Source organism: Onychomys torridus, chromosome 12 (assembly GCF_903995425.1).
Source record: "Onychomys torridus chromosome 12, mOncTor1.1, whole genome shotgun sequence".
In the NCBI taxonomy this organism is placed as follows: domain Eukaryota; kingdom Metazoa; phylum Chordata; class Mammalia; order Rodentia; family Cricetidae; genus Onychomys; species Onychomys torridus.
Window position 1 is genome coordinate 8,835,575 of NC_050454.1, and position 23,192 is coordinate 8,858,766.

At 36.2% G+C, this 23,192-nt stretch overlaps 1 protein-coding gene across 3 annotated transcripts in view; it reads right to left on the reverse strand.

Annotated features, from left to right (window-relative positions):
* Positions 1–1,869: 1,869 nt before the first annotated feature.
* Fgf12 (fibroblast growth factor 12) overlaps positions 1,870–23,192 on the reverse strand; it is a 522,828-nt gene continuing 501,505 nt past the window's right edge. For all 3 annotated transcript variants that reach the window (XM_036203272.1, XM_036203271.1, XM_036203269.1), the window contains one exon: positions 1,870–5,755. In XM_036203272.1, coding sequence (XP_036059165.1) covers positions 5,637–5,755 — 119 coding nt within the window. In that variant the 3' untranslated portion in view covers positions 1,870–5,636. The remainder of the gene's footprint in view (positions 5,756–23,192) is intronic.

The window sequence follows — 23,192 nt, forward strand, 5'->3', positions numbered from 1 at the left end:
ATTCTATTGATTCTTGGTTATACAAATGTCTTAACTACACTGGCAGACAAAGATTTATCACTTTTATTTAAGGTTATTTTTATTCATCCTTTACCTAGTGACTGATGGTGCCTTCTTTACAGCAGGCATTTCATAATGTTGGAGGATTATAAATGTTTGGATAGTAGCATCAAGCCTCCAATACATCTCAAATTAGTGTCCAAGGTAATTCTTTAAAATGCACACATGTGGAGCAATGTGATGTGAGTAGATTTCTTTTTGCAGGGGGTTTTAAAGAGTGACATTATAGATGATGTGAATAAAGCTAAGAAAAACCAATTACAACTTATGCCCAGTGATGATATTGGAACCTCTTTGTGAACTGTCAGTTTGTTCAAGAATTCTGGATGAACAACCAAAAACCCCCCAAAAGATAAAGGACTCAAATTCAGAAACTGCACTGACAACATTTTTAATAACTTTTAATTTTTATTAGTCTCAGCTCAGTTCTTTTTCAGCCTCATATCATGTACTGTTTTCTTGCTTTATTCCTAAGTAGTTTCCAAACGTGGTGCACATATGGCTCTCTTTTAAATAATTTCCTCTGTCAGATGGTCCTCTTTCATCTTGGTTTCTACAAGCAGTTGTCTTTTCTGCTTTCTGAAATCCCTTCCTTTCTAGACTGGATTTCTGCATTGTCAGTGGTGTTTCAACTTCTAAGTGACACGCTACTGTAACACATTTTCAGGGGCATCCTAACTTTTATGTGTCTAACTTTCTTAAATTTCAGAGATGACAACTTAGTTTATGATCTCTAAAGTCAACCAAGTACCTAGATGAAAAATTATGAATAATGAAATAAAGATTATGTACTTCAATTCTTAACCCTAGCGTGTGTCAGGTCACCACAGGTAGCTTTGGAATTAGAAAGTATTATTTGCCTTTGAGTGTTGAATACAATTTCACTGACTTCCCATCTGTAAAGCCATACCTTTCTGTACACAACACACTTTTTCAGCCACGCATTTTATCGTAGACACACTAAAAGAAAAAGACTTCTTGGTGAAGTTTAATGTTTTGTTTTGTTTTGTTTAAGTACCAGAATTATACATGCATGAGTAACTCAAGATTTTAATTTCTTTTCACTTCAGGAAGGTTGTGGTGTATAAACAGTTTACAAAGCTGATCTCAAGAAAAACCAATGACTTAAATAATCTGTGCTTTAATGAAAAACAAATATTAATCTGCTTGGTTTCTCATATAACATGTTTATTAAAAATTTTTAGTGTCAATCATTTGTTATGATTATAACACTTAACCTTGAAATGGAACTAATAATGACTATTTGTGGCAATAGATTTTAGAGTTTTAAATGATTTTGAGTAAAATGGGTGCTACTGTCATTATATTGTGCTTGGAAGCACAGACAAAGAAACAGCAGCTCATTTTTTCCAGCTAATAAAACTAATGCTGCAATGCTCATTGAATTATTTTAAAGCTGTTACAGTGTCCAGTGCTCTCTTTTTTTTTTTTTGCCTTTGTCATTGAAGCTCAATATACCATCCCTGAACATTGTCAATTTTCACCCAATTTGGATTTAAACATTGGCTTTAATTATGGTCTCCAAAATGTCCTGATAGTGATCAACATGTCACTTCCTTTGCCTATCCTTCCACCAGCTTTCAAACCTCAGCTTGGGATGAGAATTCTATTGGGAATTATAGCTTTCTAAGAAACATTTTAGACATTAAAGCATTATTGCTGCATCAAAGGGAATTAAAAAATCACCAGCGTTCTGAAGGAGTATGTGCTTTAGTATTGTTCCCACCTGTTTCTTTTTTTATTATAAAGTGGCAATTTGTACTATCATTAGAAATATACATTTATATATAAAGTTTTGCATTCAAGTCTCTTTATTTTTGACTACCTAATGAAAGTCCACAGATCAAATAGAAACTTTATATAATATATCCTCATTTCAGAAGCATATGTATATATACACATATATATTTGTAGAACAATCCACAGTTTTAAAGGTGATTTTGGCTTAAAAAATGCTATTTACAATCTATGACAGAGTAATAACCTCAGCCTTGAATGGCATTAAAATGAGCAGGGAATTTTTAAGTTTGATTACGTCTCATCTTGTGCAGAAGAAATCAAGCAACTTCATGGAAAACCTTCTCAAAAGCAAAGCCTTGTACACTAAGCCACAGGGTATAAGGGTAGCTTTTCTATTTCTGGGTCTACGTTTTAAAATATAAATCACTGTTGACATAGTCATGCTTCTTCTCCAAGCAACCAGGGGTTCCAGATTTTACCTAAAGACAATTTAATACACAACAACCAAGTTACACTCCATCCTTTCCTCTTGTTTCAATATTCTCAACACTTCTCTGAGGCATGACAGAATCACCAATTGAGAAACAATACCTAGCAACAGTATTGCCATTTTGTTAGGTAGAAGAGTTATTCTGTATAAATGTCTGAATTAGAATGAGGCCCATAATGAATTACATTATATTACATAGATGTCTATTCACTGTGACAATCCATAATGGCTAACAATGTCTTATGAACCTCATAGATGTAATTCAAAACCAAAACTATCACGATGATCAAGAAAATGATGGCTTACTGTGTTCAGTCTCCTGAAGCACAAGGTCTCTAAGTTAGCAGATAGAACTTGAGCACCATTTGTTTCTAGACCTCAAACATCTAGCTAAAATATCAAGTAAAGAATATTGACCAAAAAGCCATTTTGTGAGACTCACAGAAGTTTTGTTTTCATTATCAAGACCATTCACTTAAGACATAAGGACTCCTATAGTTCTCTACTAGAGTCCTTTCCTGGGAATATCCCCTTGCATTGTTTTGCAAACTACAAAAAGCTAACCCTTATTACAATTAAAGGAGAAGAGATGATAGATGAATGGAAGCCAGGAAATAAAATAGAGATTATCACAGTGAAGGTATCACTTGGAAATCAAGCTGAAAAACAACTATCGAAACTGGCTCATGTTTTTGAGGGAAATGGACAGTTATATGCTTATATTTCTTAATGTATTTTAAAACTTAAGATAGTAAATATTGGCTCTATTTATGCTTTTAATGTACTTAAAAGGCAACAAAAAAGTAAACAACTGTTCACCCTGTGCTCTAAACCACATTTTTCCAGGCTTATGAATAAAAGGAATGTGAGGCTTTCAATTTGTTCTTGAAGTCAGTTGTAAATGAAGCAGAGTTCATTTCCAAAACACATTTACATTTGCTAAACACAATGTGGAGGGAAAACTAGAGACAACTTGAGTGGTGAGAAAGTTTTTTAACTACTGATATGATAGGGACAAAGGTGTGTCTGTATTATGAATGATTGACAACCACTGAAAATAGAGAAGGGATTTTATTAGAGATCAATATCAGATTATATTTTCATAAATAATGAGCTTAAATTTCTATCATGAAATCATCAATGAGATGGGCAACTGTGATTTCCACCAATTGTATTTCCTGTGGACCCTCAGCTGCATTATGGTTGAGTAAACATATCACCTTAAAACCTCTAGGCACTTCCCTCTAAAAGAGCCCATGACCCATTTTGTTGAAGCCTCTTTATTTTTTTCAAAGAAAATAAGGCTTTGTGCTTGGGATTTGTTTGGTCCTGGAAGTGACAGGTATATTTATAATCAAGTTGGATCAATAGTGACAGTGAACACAACTCCTGAATTTGTGTCTTTACATGGTTATTCTTTTCCTAAGAGAGCAATATTCCTTATATAAAAAATTAAATGTATCTATTACTTTCCCTATATTCTGATTTAAAATGTGTACAAATGCCTTGCCTTTGTGTGTAACTGCTGTTCTTTGTAGTTTTACAGGAAAATTCCTCCAGTACATTTTCTGCCATTGTCCAGAGAACATAAATAGTATCCTTGATAGGACAAGAATCACACTGAAGAATAATGGTGTGTAGAAGAGAGACACTACACTGACCTTGAAAGAACACAGCAACCAGTGGAAAGGTTCGAAGTGAGGCCCAAGATCTGCAAAGTATGTGTTTTAGGGGTCATATTTGGAATAATACATGCTGGACAGTAGAGATATAGGAGAAGTTACATGCTAAGTCTTCTCATTATGATATCCATAAATCTGCAAACATTTTTAACATTCTAGTTTGGTTTGTTTTAATTTGGATGTCTCTACACCCTTCTTGATTTCCAGGCCTAAGTAGATCTAGTAATTCCAATGCCATGGTATAACTTCATGTCTTTGTTAATGTTTTCTAGTGTTTCAGTATTCCTAACAGTGTGTTTGCTTGCTCTTACATGGAGTTCTTTTCACTACACAAATCCACTGACAAAACAGTCTTTTGGAATCAAGGCTGTTAATTCCACATTTTTTTTTCCCTCACCATCCCTTGAAAATTCCATGTTTAATTAGGTACCTTCTGTTTTCTAGAAGACAGAATTATTGCAATCTAGTCTTTTAAATTGGGTAATACTAACAAACAAGCGACTGGCTTCATAGATGGTAAGTTAGGAATCCCATTACCATGTCTCCTGATTCCTCATGGAGTTTGGAAAACAGTCTACACATAGAACTCTGGCAATGTAAAAAGGCAATTGAAGTTTGCTTTGACTCTAAATCTCAGGCTTATCTCCTTAGGCAAAACCCACCTTCCTTCTTCCCTGCTGCAAGATATAGTAGAAAAAAAAAAAGACAACTTTCTATGACAGCTAGATATGCACATACACGCTCAAAGGTACCCACAAATCAACACTAAGACTGAATGGAAAAAGCAAGAAGCCTGTGCTTCTTCACCAGACATACCAAAGGCAGGGGGTCCCTACATCTTCTCAGAAATACAATGAAACCTTTCCCCTAAATGTCAAAAAAAAAATGAAATCCCAGATAAATACCTAGATAAAAATCTGATATTCTCTTAGGAGAAACTCTTTACAAATGAATTAAATCAGCTAATATGATTAAATTCAACACAAGATTTTCATTTTCTAAAATAAAAATATTATCAACATCCAAAATAATGTTTAAAACCTTTCTTCATGCTAAATGGCCCCTAGCTATATGTCTGACAGACTTAGAAGAATGTAATTTTGACATGTTCAAATTTATGATTGAAAGAATGTCTGGAAACAGGATGTAATTGTGTACCATTTACAGAAGTCTAAAGAAAATACAAAGATGAAACAAAACTGCACATCACAGAGTTCTCTAGAACTTAAAGGCATTTACAGTTCAACAACAATTTTTAAGTGGCTTTCTCAAAACCTTTTCCATCAGTTCAATAACTGTATTTTGTCTGCATTATAGTTGTACCTTCATTTCAACTAGCCCTCTGTTAATAACAACACAGTTAAATTTAGTGTTTGTGGTGTCCTGATTTATTTTCTTTTTGCTTTTATGTGCGATAATTGTTATGCATGTGAATTTTCTACCACATTGCAACAGGCAAGCTTTGGTTCAATTTTCTTGTCCTACATAAAGGAAGATTTTGAGTGCAGAATCTCAGCTACTAAGTCCTGTGATGCTGTTTTATTATTTTTTCTCTTGTTGGGGTGGATTTATTGGAGAAAATGGGGGAAGGGAAGGGAGGAGAAGGGAGAGGGTGGGGAGGGCAGAACAGGAGGAGTTCTCAGCTATGTAGAGTCTTGATTCACAACTTTGCCGCCATTCATGGTGGGTGTTCCCGAGCTTTTCCTTGAACGGCCTTGCTTTTCTCCAATTTCATGTAGCGATGGTTCTCTGTACATACACACTGGAAGGCAAAAACCACAAAAAAAATTACTTATGATGATCAACATAGACATGGCTTCAATGAAGAACTTCCTGAATCTGACTTTAGAATGTTCAGAATATTTAGAATACTCAGAGCATCCTTCATCAGAAGCGATACCTGGATGAGGATAGAGAAGCAGAAAAATATCAGTGTATTTCCTTAGTTGGTCCAGACTTCCTTCACCTAAACTAAGGCCCAGAGCCCATGTGCAATTAGCTACTCTCCAATAGGGAATGTGGCCATTCAATGGAAGATTAAGATCACATCCTCTCTTCTCTGTCTGGCTCTAAGGTTGTCATCTGACAGCTATCACAGCTTTTGTTCAATTATCACTTAGAATGAGTAGGGTTTTCCAATTCATAGCTATTCTTACAAGATAAATCACCACAGTGAGTCTTTTAGCCTCACTGGGCTGTTGTGATAGAGACAAACGTGTCTACATAGGCATATTTTACTTAAGGATCAGGAGTAACTTTCATTCTTAAAATAAGAAGAACTAAATATGTTTGTCTATTCTGACTATTATCACTACAACGGTTCAATAATTTGAATGGTGCTTCCAAAATCACATAGTTTCTTTTCTTGGGAAAGATTGGGGAATTTACATCTTCAGGAGCTGGACTATTTTGTCCATAGGCTTACTTAGCTGTTTATTGACTATCAATACAGGCACACTTTTATGACAGAAAAATTGCATTTTTATCAGCAGGAATAGGTAACAAATATCTAACATGATGAAGAAATATAAAAAAATAATGCCATTCATTAAGATTTTAGACAACATGTTGTAGAGAATACATGATAAACTGTTCATATCTAAGCTATTCCACTACTTCCAAAGCATACAAAAACACAAAAATACAAAGCATGGTTCTTCTGGCACTAGTTCAGTAAAGAGAAAGGTTTTTTTTTTTTTTCCCTCAGTGTGTTAGTAGTGTATTTAGCAGTACTGTGCATTTATACTAAGTATGGGTATTGTTCCTATGTGACTTATGAGCCATTAGTTCTGTGGTGAGTTTGGGATCCTCTACTTTTACTAAGCTACCAGATGATGCTGATGAAATATAACACACAGTCTCTTAGTAATACAGAATATAGATATGAAAGATGCTTTTTCAATGTCTTATGCAAGAGTAGCACACATCTATTTTTTTAGAGTTGAATAGTGTTCTTTTTTCAAATTATACTTGTGTTTTAATTTTACATCTATTTTTCAATGACATGTTTAAACCTTTCATTCATTTCCATGAATGTTTCTGATATCTCCAAATGCTGTTGGTTGAAGTGGAAGAGTGCATCCTATAGGTAAGCTATGCACTAGTAGCTCGGAGAGTTGCCTCTGATGTTTTCAAATGGTGTAAATAGGGAATTCAACTCCTTTAATGACAGCAATAACAAAAAAAAAAAAATCCTAGAAAATTCTTATAGTATAGCCTACTAGATTGTTGAAGTCCCTTGAGTGTCCTAGCTCTTGCTTGTATTTCTGTTTTGAGGAAAGTAGAGCAGGTACCAAGTGTCCAAGTTGAAGGCAAACTTTTATTTTTGCATCATATATCCACTTATCTACCACTGGCTGGTGCACAGGGCAACTCCATGGTAATGAAGTGATTCCACAGGAAAACAACCTACAGGCTGCCAGGAAGCAGTTTTCTAAACTCCATCACCTAATTGGCTGTGAAAAGCCACAGTCTCCAGGCTCCAGCACAGATCATTTAAATCATCATCTCAATGGATAAAAAGAACCTTTCTTTTTAAATAACCAGAAAAAAATATTGGGCCTCAGATGACTTCAAGATCATCCTAGGGAATATTTGAAGGGTGTGACATTGCTTGATAATGATAAATAACGTTTGTGTAGTTGAGTTTCCTAGAATTGCAGCATCCCTTCTGTTCTCATTATATAGATTCTACCCAAGTTATACATTTGAGCTTTTATTTTTGTGTATTTACTATTTCTCACATATACACAAAGTACTTCAAGTATAAATACACACATATTAGTACTAAAATTAGTGCTGCAGGCAACTTTTCCAATAATTGAACCCTACTGGCCATCCTTGAAATGTAGTCTACAAAGAAATTTCCAAAATGACCTCCAAAATTTTATAGTTTATCAAAGTAAAACGCAATAATGCTACAACAGAAGATGCAGTTTTTCTTTTAGGGTAATTCAGTCACTACCCTCCTTATATACCCCATGAAATTGAATAATAAAATTCAGGGTTTATTTTTTATTTTTTTTTTGGTTTTTCAATACAGGGATTCTCTGTCAGGGTTTTAATAAACCAAATGATTAACAAATATGTTTTCCAGTTCACTGAAAGAAACTGTCCCTCATCCACCCAATGAATCAAATAGGTATTTCATTGTCTACATTGCTGTTTACAAAGTGGATTTGGATTGTAAGACAAAGAAAACTCAGGTCATTCTGGGAATTGCATGCAAATACAGAAATGGGAAGGAGCAAGGCAGGGAAGGAAGGAGGGATGGAGAGAGGGAGGGAGGGAGAGAAAGAGGGAGGAATAGAAACAGAGACAGAAACAGAGAACTATTAAACCAATTACTTTTTCATTACCATTTACAAGTCCTGGGACTCAACAAAACATCTAACTTCAGACTGTAACAAGTAAGGGGCTCCAGCTGTCAATCAGGCTTTAGAACTAAAATGTGCTTTACAGAGTGCAACTGAAATTAGATACAACGTGAAGAAAAAGGTCAGAGAAAGGACAAGCACTCTTCAGTGTGGTGACAGCCACCTCTACTAGTTGTAACAACTTACTTGAGTCCAGTTCTGAGGAGTTCAAAATAAATCATGGGACAAACTTTAAGAAGTGACAAAGCATAAGATGTCTGACAAACATATTTTAAGTCAAGATGTGAACTGTTAATGCCACACACACACACAAAAATCTGTCCTTTTGAAGTATTCAAAGCCACTTTAAATTGATCTTCTCATTTACTGATTAGAATAACTTTGTGATCACCAGAGATAAGAAATTATTATCTTCATTTTTTAAACATACATAAAAGTAAATGACTTCCCTAATATCAAGGGCTGAGCAGTGGCAGAGCCAGTAAGAGCATGTCCAGTCAGGAGATCTGGTCTAAACAAGATTCAACACACAAACTGATATTAGACAATATTTACACTATTCTAGGTGCATATTAATTAATATTTAAAGTTGGCCTTACTTTCACTAAATTGCTATTGTAATCAAGAAATGATTTTGAAAATAAATATGGCACATATATGGTAAAAAGTGTAGGTAGAATGTAACAAATGTTGGCAGGTATGTGAAGAAATTAGAACACTTGTGTATTTTTGATCAGAATAGGAGGTACAGCCACAGTGAGATTGTTAAGACAATGACATGGAATCACCAAAGGATCCAACAGCTGCACTTCTGAAGATGTAGACAAAAAAAATAAGAGAAGAGAAGAGAAAATAAAAAGGCTCTTGAACATATTTTTGCAACCCATGATCATAGCCACATTATTTATAATAGCCAAAGGAGGAAGTAAAGTGATATTTTATAGAATATAGATTAATACAATGTGATATATATTCAAATATATTAAATTCATTTAACTTTTGAAAGAAAAAATATTGATAATGCGACAGCATGAGTGAACCTTGAAAAAAAAATGACACTAAGGCAAATAAACCAGCTCATAAGGACCAAATACTGCATGAATCACTATGAGGAAAGACAACGGTAAGCATGAAGATGAGGAAGGACTGTTGTGAGGGGAAGAGGAGATGGAGAGTTACATCTTAACAGGTGCAGAGGTTCAGTTTTGCAGCATGAACTCAGTTATGGGAGGGATGCTGAGGGTGGCGTGTAAGCTCTGGATAAACAGGAAGGCCCTGAAATGTACACTTAAAATTATTGAAGGGGTAAATTCTCTTCTCATATTTCCCCGCAATTAAAAACACCCTAATTGCACTGAGTGTAACTAATAAATAAAGAAGTAACTAACTGATGGGGGAAATGGCTCAGAGGTTAGGAACATTTAGCTGTTTTTTGTAGAACATCCAGGTTCAGTTCTCAGCACCCACATAGTGGCTCAGACCATCTGGAGCCCCAGTTCCAGTGAATCTGGCACTGTCTTCTTGCCTTCTTAGCCACAAGGCATGAATGCAGTGCACTTACCTGCATGTGGGTAAAACACTCAAGCACATTAAACAAAGTAAATAAACATTTTCTTTTAAAAGAACTGTTTAATCTAGAGTTTTCCTATTAGCATAAGGATGGTCAACCTCTCCTCAGTAATAAAAAATATGTCTTAGTCCTGGAACTAAAGAGTAGAGAATTGAGATACAGCTGAGAGAATATAGGCTTGGGAAAAGGATTCAAGGATTCAGTGATTCTATAATTCAGAAATTATAGAACTGTGTTACTTATGTGGTACCAAGTTAGCCATATGATGCTATGAACAGTTAAAACACAAACAGCTCTACTTTGGATCATAAACATAGCATGGAATAACATAAGGAGATGGTGAAGGAAGGGTGGCCCAGGGCTAACTAGTCTCAGACCTTATTAAATTCCATCCCTACAACTGGAAACCATGATCAGTATATGTTAATATACATCAGTATAAATTTGATAGTAAATAAAGAACAAATAATATGCCCATCCATCAAATGCACAAATATCTGGGGAACAAATCTAATAATTCAATCATCTTTATCAGAAATACCTACACTTACATGGTATGAATTCAGCCACACAGCAAAGTCGAGAAACTAAGTCAAACTGAATCTCTCAGAAGAAACACATTTGAAAAGGTTTATGAATTGTTTAGTTCCTTGCAAATACAGTCTCAGCTTCATAGATTCATAGAAGCAAATCTAGCTCAGGATTCATTATGTGGCTAAGATCTACTGTGTATCTACTGTGTACCTTCCAAGTACCAACTGCGGCTGAAATTGCAATGTGGTTTTCTTTTGAACCAGCTAGTTACTATGTGCTTTCCTTTGAAAGGAGCTTAATTCAGACCTCAAGGAGGTAAGACAAATGACAACCGATATGTCCAGAATAATTAGTTACACATAGGAAATGACAATTACAGAGTCCATGATAAAAAATAATCATGATTTCATACAAGCATCAGAATCAGAATGTGCAGTTCACTTGTTAATTTCTGATCACAGACTACTAAAACCATAGTAGGAACCTGGAGCAGACATGTCCAAGTATCTGTCTAGATGTTATCTCTACTGGTGACATAAATTTCATGGCCTCTGTTCCTTGCCTATACCAGACTAAACTTTTCTCTCTCTATTAGCCAGAAAGGCTACCCCATTTTTTTGTGGGGATCATAGTTCAAAGTGCAATCATTGTTAGGGAGATCACATTTCCACCACTTTCTGTAATGGTGAGCTACTATCTCATCAAGGATAGCTTTATTTTGTCTTAGAACCTCAAACATTAAATACTTCTTCTTTGTGGATGCTTTTCCTGTGCTTTTTGTGTTATGCATCTTGACCCTTTTCAGGATTGAGGGTAAAAGGTGACATTTTCTGCTTTCTAGGAAAAAAAATTATAAACTGGAAATAAAGTGAAAACAGAATGAAGCAAATGTCCTATCTCTCCTGAGCTTCATACCTGCTTTCATAGAAACCCAAATTTAGTGTACTCCCCTGTGACAATTTGAGACAGAAGATGTGGGTGATACTTCCAATACATATTTATTTTTTTTTTATTTTTATTTTATGTGCATTGGTGTTTTGCTTGCATGTATATCTGTGTGAAGGTGTCAGATCTCCTGAAACCAGAATTACAGACAGTTGTGAGCTGAAGTGTGGGTGTTGGGAATTGAACCCTGGTCCTCTGGCAGAGCAGCCAGTGCTCTTAAACATTGAGCCATCTCTCCAGCCCCTTGATACACTTTAGTTTTAATAGGAAGAACTTAATGATATTTGGTATGGAACCAATTCTAATCGCACTTCTGGCTGTGTCTCACACATGTTGTCAACAGTTTCAATCCCCAAATTTGTTCAAGGTCTTAAGAAGCCATATCTGAGTGTCTGAAACTTTTTGCTTCCTTACATCTGGCTGGTCTGTGCTGTCCTAGATCCCACAGCTTCCCTTGTTTCTGTTCAGGAGTCAAGTGCAGGAAGTGGGAGTATCACCCTGTGTTTCTTCTCCACCCTTAGAATATTTCTGTGGTAAGATGCCAGCATTCCTCTGCCATCACCTTTGCTAGAATGGTCTAATTGTACAGAGATGATGGTCGATAGGAAGACACTTCTGCTTGGTTCTTTAGTACCAAGTTCAAGTCAAAGCATGTTCTTAGCTCTTTCCTTCCCTTTTTCTCCATACTCCAATTTATGCTTCAATTTCTCCCTATCTCTCTCTCCTCCCCCTCTTGAGCTTTCTTTCTATCTATAGGTTTTACTTTTCTAACTCAATAGCCGACTGAAGTGAGGGACTCAGCAGATCTTTCTAAGCACAGTGAGGTAGAAGTTGAGTGGCCAAGTATTTGTCAATGGTTTTAGACATCAGGACAAACTCAAGTCCCTAAGAACAGAACTCACATTATGGACTACCTTAAGATACAGTAGTTGCTAAAAATATCATGTTTATCTCCTGAATGGGAGCAGAACAAACTTGTAAGGTAGATGCTAGTAACCAGGGCACTGGTGACAGGAAGGTTGACACTTCTACGGTGTACTGACCACTGCAGGAACTCAACAGTCATGGAATCACAAACGAAATGCTACATCTGCTTATAAACCTTCCATAAGCCACCAAATTTGTGATAATATGTATGATATGTTTTGCTTTGTTTTTGCAAGAAGGATTGTACTCTTGAAGGGAAGAGGTAACTAATGTGTGCCACTGGGCCTTACAGTTACTCAACAACAACAACAACAACAACAAGGCAAACGTTGTCAGCATGGGTTTTCCAATGCAGATCTTCTGTATAATGCTTTTCTCCTATGTTCTGTTCACTGGTGTCTGCATTCAAATGTAGCTGTCAGAATATGCAGATTTCCCATGCCCTCATCACAGCTCATACTTCTTGTTTACAACTTGTAACATTTAGTAATCATTGGTATGTTTCCCTGAACTCTTACATTAAATCAATAACTTTCTGAAATATATAAAAAATAAAATACAGGAATTTCTGTTGCTTGTAAAGGTGACAACTATAAAAAACCAGGTTCATGGTGCTACCTCATGGATACAATCTTGCTATGCCCTCATCATAATAACAAACATTGAGTACTTGTACAAGCTCATATTTTAGATGCATGCATTCTCACACTTGTAAAACTTTAAGCAAGCAAATTTAACAGATCAACAAAATTAAAACTTTAAAATGTTGCTCATTTATAACACTGTAACTCCTGTTAATGTTTTATACATGTGCGTGTGCGCGTGCACACACGCACGTACACACACACACACACACACACACACACACACACACACATTTCCCAAATGATATCAATGGTAAATGAAATACTTCTGGTGTTCTCTTTCTCAATTAAAAAAAAAAATAAAAACCAAATGGGTAGGTTGATCAAGCAAGACACATATTCAAGGCAGAGTTAGCTTAGTCTGTATATGACAAACTCTTAAGTTCATGTGCAAATTGTTGAATTTGTTTATAGTAAAATGAAAGACAATGTTGAGAATCCTTGAATTGAAAACCTGACCATCAAACTCAAGGGAGCTTTGCTCTTCCTGAAATGACAATGTGTTTCCATGGCATGCCTGTCATCCTTCCCAAGAGATAGAACCTATACCTTTTCTGTTATTTTTTACCTTTAAATTCTCAGTGCTATTTCCAACCTTATTCACATAGAATAAGAACCTACTGCAAGAGTGTTATGGTTGAAAAAACCTGGTCTAAGGGACCACATCATGTTTTAAAATGTCACCTAGGAACAGTTGACATAGTGAGATAACACACATTTGTGCACACACTTACTAAGTGTCACCCCTCCACTTACATGTTTGCCCATTTGTTATTTATCCACATAAATGCGTAGAAATGTTTTCTACAATAGTACCAAATTCCCTCTTATGGTGAATGACATTTTACTAAGTGTTCCATGATCATTTTCCATATGAATATCAACATGTTCATTGCCTAATTGCAGGTATCCCTGTTTGGGATATAGATGAACTTCTTCCTCAAAGTCAATGAATCTTTCCCTTCCTCTGAAATCCTGAATCTTAATCCCTAGAATGTACTTGTGTGACCATAAAAATGGATGATTATGAATGGGAGTGAGTACTGAATAGTAGGTCACATTTACCAAGAGTCTTTAATTTACTGATATTTTTATTTTTAAATCCCCTTTATCTTCAGAGGCATAAGAATATTTCATGGCAAAGAAAATTAATCAGGAAAGCTAAACATAAACACCCCCTTTCCTCCACAGAAACATATGATAAGTTGTCGAATCTAGAAAACAAAGAGCTTGAAGACCTTTGCTTCTAGCAATCTCCCAAGTTCCTGTTTGTTAAAATGTGACACTACTCCACACACACTCTCACACCAGCAACAGCAGCAGCAACAGCAACAGCAACAGCAACGGCAACAGCAGCAGCAACAGCAGCACATAGAACTTAAGAAATAACATTCCTAGACACAGCCAGACCTACATAGTTAAAAAAAAATCTCAGAGGTTGAGGATCCAACACTTGGTGTTTCAACAAGTCCTTCAAGAGAATCTGAAGAACACTGTATTTACAGAGATGCCACATATAATGGTTGTATGAAAATCATCAGTGTCACCTTCTAAGCAATGTATATGTGTATATACGTCATGCCTGTGCAGATTTTAACTCTCAAACAGAGAATTCTGAATCACAGGAATCATTGAAATAAATAAGCTGATTAGTTGTGAAAAATGACAAAACCCATTTGTATGTACACACACATGTACAAATGTACGTGTGTGAGTGTGTGTGTGTGTGTGTGTAAGAAAAGTGTGAGGTCTGAAGCTGGAAGATATGTGGATCTGAGCTAATTCCTTTATGCTTTTTAAAATGAGTTTTCTTCCAATTAAAATGGTTATAAAAGCTATCAGCTTATTATCAAGGTCTTGGTGACAATCAGATGATAATCCATCTAATTCAACAGATTGAAACAGCAGTGTTGTGCAGAAAGGACAAGGCTGCAGAGCTGTGGATCACTGACTCCTTTTACATCACTACTAGATTCTTTACAGATGAGAAGAAAGTGGGGACCTTGAGTGGTAATGTGGGAAGCTGTAACAGTCACCAATGTCATGAAGTAGGTTGTTGGATGTTCGTACAGGGCCATTGCAGTTGTTACTAATTCTCCATCCAAATGGAGACAGCAGACCCTCTGTTTTGGGTGAAACTAATAATCCTTGTCTTCAATCAGTTTCTATAAAGGAAGAATGAAATATGACTAACATTTTTTTTATTACCAACAGTTTAATCAAATCTTCTTTGGCCTTCTTTAATTTCCAAGAAATGGAAAGGTTAGATTGCTCTGTAAGTTAATGTACCATTAAAAAGACCCAGCTGTCTTAATAGCAGATCATAGAAGGGCTTGGGAAATTAGCATGAAGCAATTTCACACCTTAATTAATGTCACATGGAATCTCTCTGGAACTGTGGGAGTGAGTTAAACACTGGTTTGAAGGTAACAAGTCATAGGGAAGTCCCCAGTATGCAGAAATTTTTATAATAGAGGTTGGGAAATTACGAACAACAGAAGATTTATGTCTTTAGAGAAGAAACAATATTCAAGTGTAAAAGAGACAGAAGTGAAGTGGGTGAGGAATGTGTTGGGGGGACTTTTCATTAAAGATTCATCCAAGAGACTAGCAGAAAGTTGCTGTGAAGAGTTACAGTTGGGAAAGGGGAACTCAAAAGGGAGGGGAGAAGAGAGATGGTTGAACAGGAAGAAGGGAGGGAGAGACAGAGAGAGTCAGAGTGCCAGTGTAAATATCCTTACAGCAATATGCTGTGCCAAGGAACTTTGGGGAATCCATCTCTATGAATTTATCTTCAGTATGGTCCAGCCCAAAAGAGACACTTGGCATATTAACCATCTATCTAGTCCTTGTTACTGATGATTTTATGTATGTTTGTAGTTTTCACCTTCCTATTTGGAGTTTCACAACCTTAGGAACCCAGGGTGTCCTTCTCTTTGTTGATTCACTGTGTAGCTGTGGAAGGGACTCTCTGCTCTATAATCCCAAGTTGAGATTTTCTTCATCCTATGTCATATCCCTCAGCATTTCTTTAAGATAGAAGACAATAAGGCAATGACCATTTTCTAAAGAAAAATATTTAAAGGCATTTTGTTAATTCTATAGGGATGGGTTTAAATTGATAAATACTTCGATAATATCTTAATTTCTCCAGTACTCATTCCTGGAAACTTAAAGTCTTTGGATAACGCACAGGCACATGTGCATGTGCACATGCATGCATACACACACACATACACACACACACAACTACTTTTCAGGGGGAATAATTTGATTATAACTACTCAACCACGTGCAAGAGCTGAGTAATGAGCTTATGGAGGAGGAGGGTGGAGAAAATGAGGTGTTTGTATCTGTTTCTTTGTCAAAGAGCCTTTTGCCCTCTATCTGATACTGGAGGAGGAGGTCACCCAAAAACAGTTTAAATCTGGGGTGTCACTTCTCTGTGGAGGAATAATGCTCTGAGAAGAAATGAGCCTGTGCTGTTGTCGTAAATTCTAGAGATGAGTCAGTAGAGGCTTATGTGCAGCATACATAGCAATGGGCTTAAATACCAAGTCAATCCATCCAGTACATGTATCTGCAACCCCTCATTAACGTTGTCCTTATGTGGAACACCAGAGAGTGAAGGATTGAAGGGGAATGAGCAAGTGGGTAATTATTACCATGTTATCTGTGTGGGAATTACAGATGCTTTAGCTGGAAAACTTAATTTTAGGAATCTTAACACTTTAATGAAATCAATACAGGAATGGGATAAAGGCAAAGATGTTTGAAGACAACAAAAACAATCAAAACACTAAAATAACACACTTTGGCCTTCTACCACCTAGGGCTAATCTATTTCACAAAAGAACAGCCCACTCATCATGCAGTGCTGGGATCTGTCAGGGTGGGAATGGTGTAAGCAGTGGATTTACAGATTTATAAAGACTTTCTTGAACATTAAAAATAAAACACCCAACAGCCGCTTGTTTAAACAGCTACAAGCCTGATTGCTTGCAGTTCTATTTGTTCACGTTTCCCTCCTAAAAGTATCTTCCAATTATATGCTTTAAAATTAGACCATGGGGAGACCATTCGAAAATCAAACTCTTTCTTTCAAAATACAGTTTATCTCTAGGTTACCTTTCATCTTAAGTTTTGATTTGGAAGAAATAGACAAGGAAATATCAAGTTACCAATGATAGAAATAGCTCATGAAACTGTACTTTATTCATTCACTTATTTAATAAAGGTGATATGTCTAAACTCTTTCATATGGAAATCTAAGGCAAGGTTCCATCAGAGTTTGTAGCTTTACACTAAAGTACTTACAAAATGCGTTGCACATCCTATCAGAGGAGAACAGACAATACCTCCCATCCTTAACAAAGGGCTCCAATTTTTCTATCTATCTATCTATCTATCTATCTATCTATCTATCTATCATCTATCCATCCATCCATCCATCCATCCATCCATCTATCTATCTATCTATCATCACCATAATCTATTTCTTTCTCTCTCTCTTCCCCCCTCTTTTGCATTTTATTTTATTTTATATATGGAGGTGTTTTGTTTATATGCTTATCTGTTTATTACATGCATACAGTGTCTGAGAAGGCCAGAAGAGACTGTTGAATCTCCTGGAACTGGAATCAGAGCTGGTTGTGAGCTGTCATGTGGCTGCTAGGAATTGAACTTCGTTTCTCTGGAAAAGCAGCTGGTGCTCTTATCTGCAGAGTCATTTCTCCAGCTCTGTCCATAATGTCCTCTTCTTCCATGGTAAGATATTAATTGATGCTAAAATCTATGATTGGAGATGAATACTATTACAAATTATTGATGCTCTTCAAAGGTTTGGAGCACTTTCCATATGATGTTTTAAACTAGTCTTTCCATAGTAGGAGCCCTGCTTTTAACCAAAACCCAAGCCTAGACATTATTCATATTTCGATTTTCATATGTGTATATTGGAAAGGTGAATACATAAACAACTCCACAGTATTACAGATTGAGCTTAGTTTATCAAACTAACAATGTACCTGTTAGACATCAGCAGATGTGCCAATGCCAAACATAAAAAACAACTATAAACTTGTGGGGGAGGACCATACAATTTCATTGTCAAAGAGTTTAGAAATCATTTATCCCAAATTATTTTATATAGTGGGAAAGTAAGAGCATTAAAAATAATATGTATATAAGCATTTTATATCTTATTTATATGTTATATAAGTTTATAATAATTGGTATAGCTTCTTGTTGAATTGGTCTCTTTCTTTGCCTCTTTATATGGTTTATCTCAAAGTATATTTTGTCTGATATAAGTATAGGTGCTATGTCAGCTATTGTTTTCACTTAGCATTGAATGTCTTTTTCTGACTACTCATTGTGTCTATATATACTAGGGAAGGGCACTTCCTCTGGGCAGCAAACTGTAGGACTGGGTGACTCACTGAGTTATTTATTTCTAAGATTATTGGATCTTCATTTTTTTAAGCCATTCATTCTAAATCTTATTAGTTTTTGAGGTAAACTTTCCCTTTTTATTATCATATTTTAAATTAACAGGTACAAAGGCAATGCATTGTTAATTATTTTCAACTCAGTTTGAACATGATAGTCCATTAATGGTTACATCCACACATTTTCAATATGTATTTTTATATCACTTCATAAACAGTTGCCTTAATTCTACTGGGTTGAAAACCAGCTTACTATGTGTGTTTTTTTTTTTTTAATCATGGTTTATAGTGGTCTGAATGAGACATAGGCCCCATAGTTTCAGGCATTTGGGTACCTGGTCTACAGTTGGTGATAGCGTTTGAGAAGGTTTAGGAGGTGCTATCTTGCTGAAGGAAGAATGTGACTAGGGGTGAGTGGGCTTTGAGCATTTAAGGCCTTGTTCTACACTGGATTTGCTTTCTCTGTTTTCTGTTTGTAGTTCAAGTTGTGAGTTCTCAGCCTCTGTTCCTGCTGTCTACTTCCATGCTGTTACCACCATGCTGGACTCTAACTCTTGAGAATAATAAACCAAAATAAACTTGTTCTTTCGTAAATTGCCTTGCTTGTGGTGATTGATCATAGCAACAGAAAAGTAACTAACACGTGCTACGGCATTTCTACTTTGCCATCTCATCATCACTGATTTCCCTGGATAGCTGGATATTCATAGCTTGTCCCCAATCACAGGGCAGTATAATGTAGGGTCAAGTGCTTAGACACTGGGTCTGGGATTACTGGATTGTAATCTCACTGTTGCATTTTTGTAGACTTGTGATTTTTGACACTTTACTTATTAGTTTAAATATTAGTCATCTCATCTATAAAAGAAGAATAAACTAGAGCTATTGTGATTCTTTAAAATAGAGATAAAATACACAACCTGCCTAATGAAAACTAAATTGATAGATTGTATATAGCAAGAGTAGTTTGGAAACCCACCAGGAAGAATGAGGTTCTCATACACAGAAAAGAAAAGCCTAACATAACCTCAATTATCTTTCTTACAAACAGAAACTCAATGGTATAAAAAATATAGCTGCATAGACAATTGATGGAAATGTTTCAAATTTTGCATATATTGACAATTGTAACAGAATATATATGAAGCACAAGGACCTGACCAGTTTGGATTTATCAAGTAATTTATAAGAGCATGAATCTCTTCAAGGATTTGCAAGGAGTTTTATTTCTGCACTATGATATATTCCAAGAGCAGAAAAAGACAAGCAATTATAAATAGACATGGGTTCAAGAGCATTGAGTCCTTTTGTCTAGTAGTTAGATTATATCCACAGCCTTTCTGACTTCAGACCAGCCTGTGTCACCCATATTCATTCAAGTTCAGCACTTGTCTGCTTGAGGCAGAGTGCTTTAGCTTGAGTTCCAGCTCTGTTACTTACAGATTCCATGAGTTGAGACTTAATTACACACTTACTTCTTTGTTTCAACTTCAACATTTGTGAAGCAAATTATTCTAGAAGCTTTCATAAAAATGGAATAAAAATGAGAAAATAACGGAGGCATATTTACACCACCTAGAAGAAGAAAGGATTATAAAACTTGACTAACATCGTTTGAGTAAGTATACTTTGTTCTATAAGACAAATGGCAAATACATGGATAGAGAATTAAATGGCCCTTGATGAGAAAGCAGCTAAGTTTCCATCTTCAGAAGTGAGTCTCATCACACACCGAAGAGTTCTCTCCTGCAAATGAACTCCTCAAAGGACAGTGGAATTAAATTCAAGTATTAATGAATCCAATTTAAAAACAGAGACTATTTTCCTTCCCGTGTCAAGGGGAAATCCTTATAATTCACCAGTAAAAGAAAAATCCAAACAAACAACTAAAATGATGCCAGTAAGGGAACCTGAGACATTCTAAAGTGAAGAAGATTCAATCCAGAAGCAGAAACTGATGTGCCCACTCTACCACTGTTCTCCCAGACCTGAAACATTCTAAAGTGAAGAAGATTCAATCCAGAAACAGAAACTGATGTGCCCACTCTACCACTGTTCTCCCAGACCTGAATCTATATTTGGCATGAAGCCATCCATGAAAAGACTGTGTGTTCATCTCCTCAGTACCTAAGTATGGCGAATGGTCTAGGTGTTGCTACTGAGGTGTTAAGATTGTGTGGCCGCTCTTGGAGACTCTGCTGACACAAACATTTCCATAGATTTTCAATGCCTTCTTCTAGTTCTTCCTTGCCCTCTGATTCTGGTAATAAAGCTGGAAGGGTCACACACAGTGTGTATAGTTTTGTTTGTTTGTTTGTTTTGTTTTGATTGTTTTTTTTTGAGGACAGGGTTTCTCTGTGTAGCTTTGTGCCTTTCCTGGAACTCACTCTGTAGACCAGGCTGGCCTCAAACTCACAGAGATCGGCCTGCCTCTGCTTCTAAGTGCTGGGATTAAAGGCGTGCACCGCCGCCAAAACCACCTAGCAAGTGTGTGTAGTTAGTTTTGATAAAAAGTGCAATGCACAGGTTTAGGCAGGCACTCTATATGGAGCTCTATTTTGTGCATCATTCTGGCTACACTGTGTAGATCTAAAGAGCCCAGAAAGGCACTATGATGAAAGATGTGAAAGATTCAAGCAGCCAAGGTCCCCAAACTGGGACACCACGGCACCATTTGTGGAGACCTCACCTCCAGATTCAATTTGTGAGAGAATAGCATGAGTAACCTGCCTTTGGCACACACTGTGTGCGGCCAATCTTACTTCTAATTTATAGCACCGTAACAGTCTTCTTGTAACTTCCCTTATTTCTACAAAATGCAGCAATAAGCAGAACACCGAAGTGCATCTGGGACTCTGAGCACAATCATCCCACGCATTTCTTTTCAACATGTACACAAGGCCATCCACCCCAAGAGGAAACTCAACTATCCAGAGTACAGGAACCCGCTCCAATTAAGGAGGCAGATTATAGATGTTTCCCTTGGGGGAATGAAGTGGAAGGGGTTCTGCAAGACTCCACAATCTATATAAAATATAAATAAAACATAGATTTTTTAAAATATATTTTTCTAGCTTTACCAAAGTTTGTTAATGGCCTTGTACTACTGTTGCAAAAAGAAAAATGAATACATCAGCTTAACTGTTAAAAATGATACAGGAGTTGAAAGTATTATTTGCCAAAACATTCCTAAGAATGAATATATTTCCTATAGCGGTAGCATCTATTTCTTAGGGACCTTCTACTCAGCCCTACAAAGCAGGCACTTTTCTGCCTTTAACCATAGTGTATGTGGAATGGTCTTGGGCTTGCCTGGGAGAGTCCTCCTTGTCCCCATTTGGATGAGTCTGGCCTAGTCCTTAATGATATATTCCTTTCTGTAGAAATGACAATACTTCCTCTAATTCTCCATTCCGCTACACCATTGCCATTACTAACTGTATTTCATAGCTCTAAGAACATATCCTCTGGAAAATATAGTTTTTAGTCTTTACACTTACTTTGTTTCTTCACATGTTCAGCTGAGAACTGATTAAATCTCTCTTTATGACATGCTAAATAGTGCACATGACAAAAGAGAGGTGAGAAAAAAACAAATATATTCCACTCATTCTGAGAACAAGTTAACCATGAGTGGGCAGAGACAATGGAGCAATGGGCATGGCTAGAACAACATGATCAGGAGAAAAACATAGAGAAGATAAGAGAAATAATGCTTAATTCTTCTGGTAGAGAAGTCAAAGAAAAATAACAGCAGAAGTATGGACTCTTTAATTCATACTTTGCAAAAGTTAGTAAGGAGATGAGTGGATGAAGATTAGGGCAGGTGAGATAAGAACACACGAGGCCAACTATAGTACAAGGTCAGTTTCATGTGACTAATGGCTCAAGATGTGAGAAAAGGCTCAAGAGGCATTAGGAGTAGTAACTGTCACCTTCCACCCAGCACTGAACATAACATAATATGAGCTAGACTGGGATTGACTGCTATAGTCGCATGCACTGTATGAACACTGAGCAGATGAGCTGGCATCGTGCACACTCTCCAACTGACCACATCTATAACTTTCACAGAAGAGCATGTCAGACTATGTCAGGGTCGCAGTGCACTGTCTACATGTTTTTCATTTCCTCAGAAAAGCAGACTGAGCCATGGTTTAAGTTAGTATCATAGTTTCCAGAGGAAAAATGCTATATTGATAAGTGTCAATATATAATTAATTCTTTGGTCTACATTGCAAATATGGCCACTCATCATCCTAAGTAGAGAACTTCGGAGGAAAATAGTTTCCTTCAGTAGGCTTACTCCTTGCTCAATTTGAAACACTCAACACTATTTTAAGCGGTGAAAGGCAGGCAAGTTTTAGGCTCAAATGAGAATGGAAATTCTGCAGATTAAATAAAACAATACACTATTGTTCCTTACAAATGTGAAGAAAACTGGCACAAAATGTTATTGTATTTTCTCACAGCGAAGAAGAGATCAGTATCACACATATTTTTAAAACTAATTGGAAAAAATTAAGGTCTATAATAATAGTATTAGTTTTTTCAGAGGTATTCTAAAAGATTAAATAGCATTCAACAAAGAAGGAAATTATATTCCAAATGGTAACTGACACTAATTTTCTATATTCAAAAATTTTTTTAACTTCCATATTCAAGTCCATTTTTTTCTAAATACCATATATTTACAAGAGTTCTCTGCTCTCTATTTTTCTCTTTGTTGGGAAAGTTCTTACTTTATTTTCTG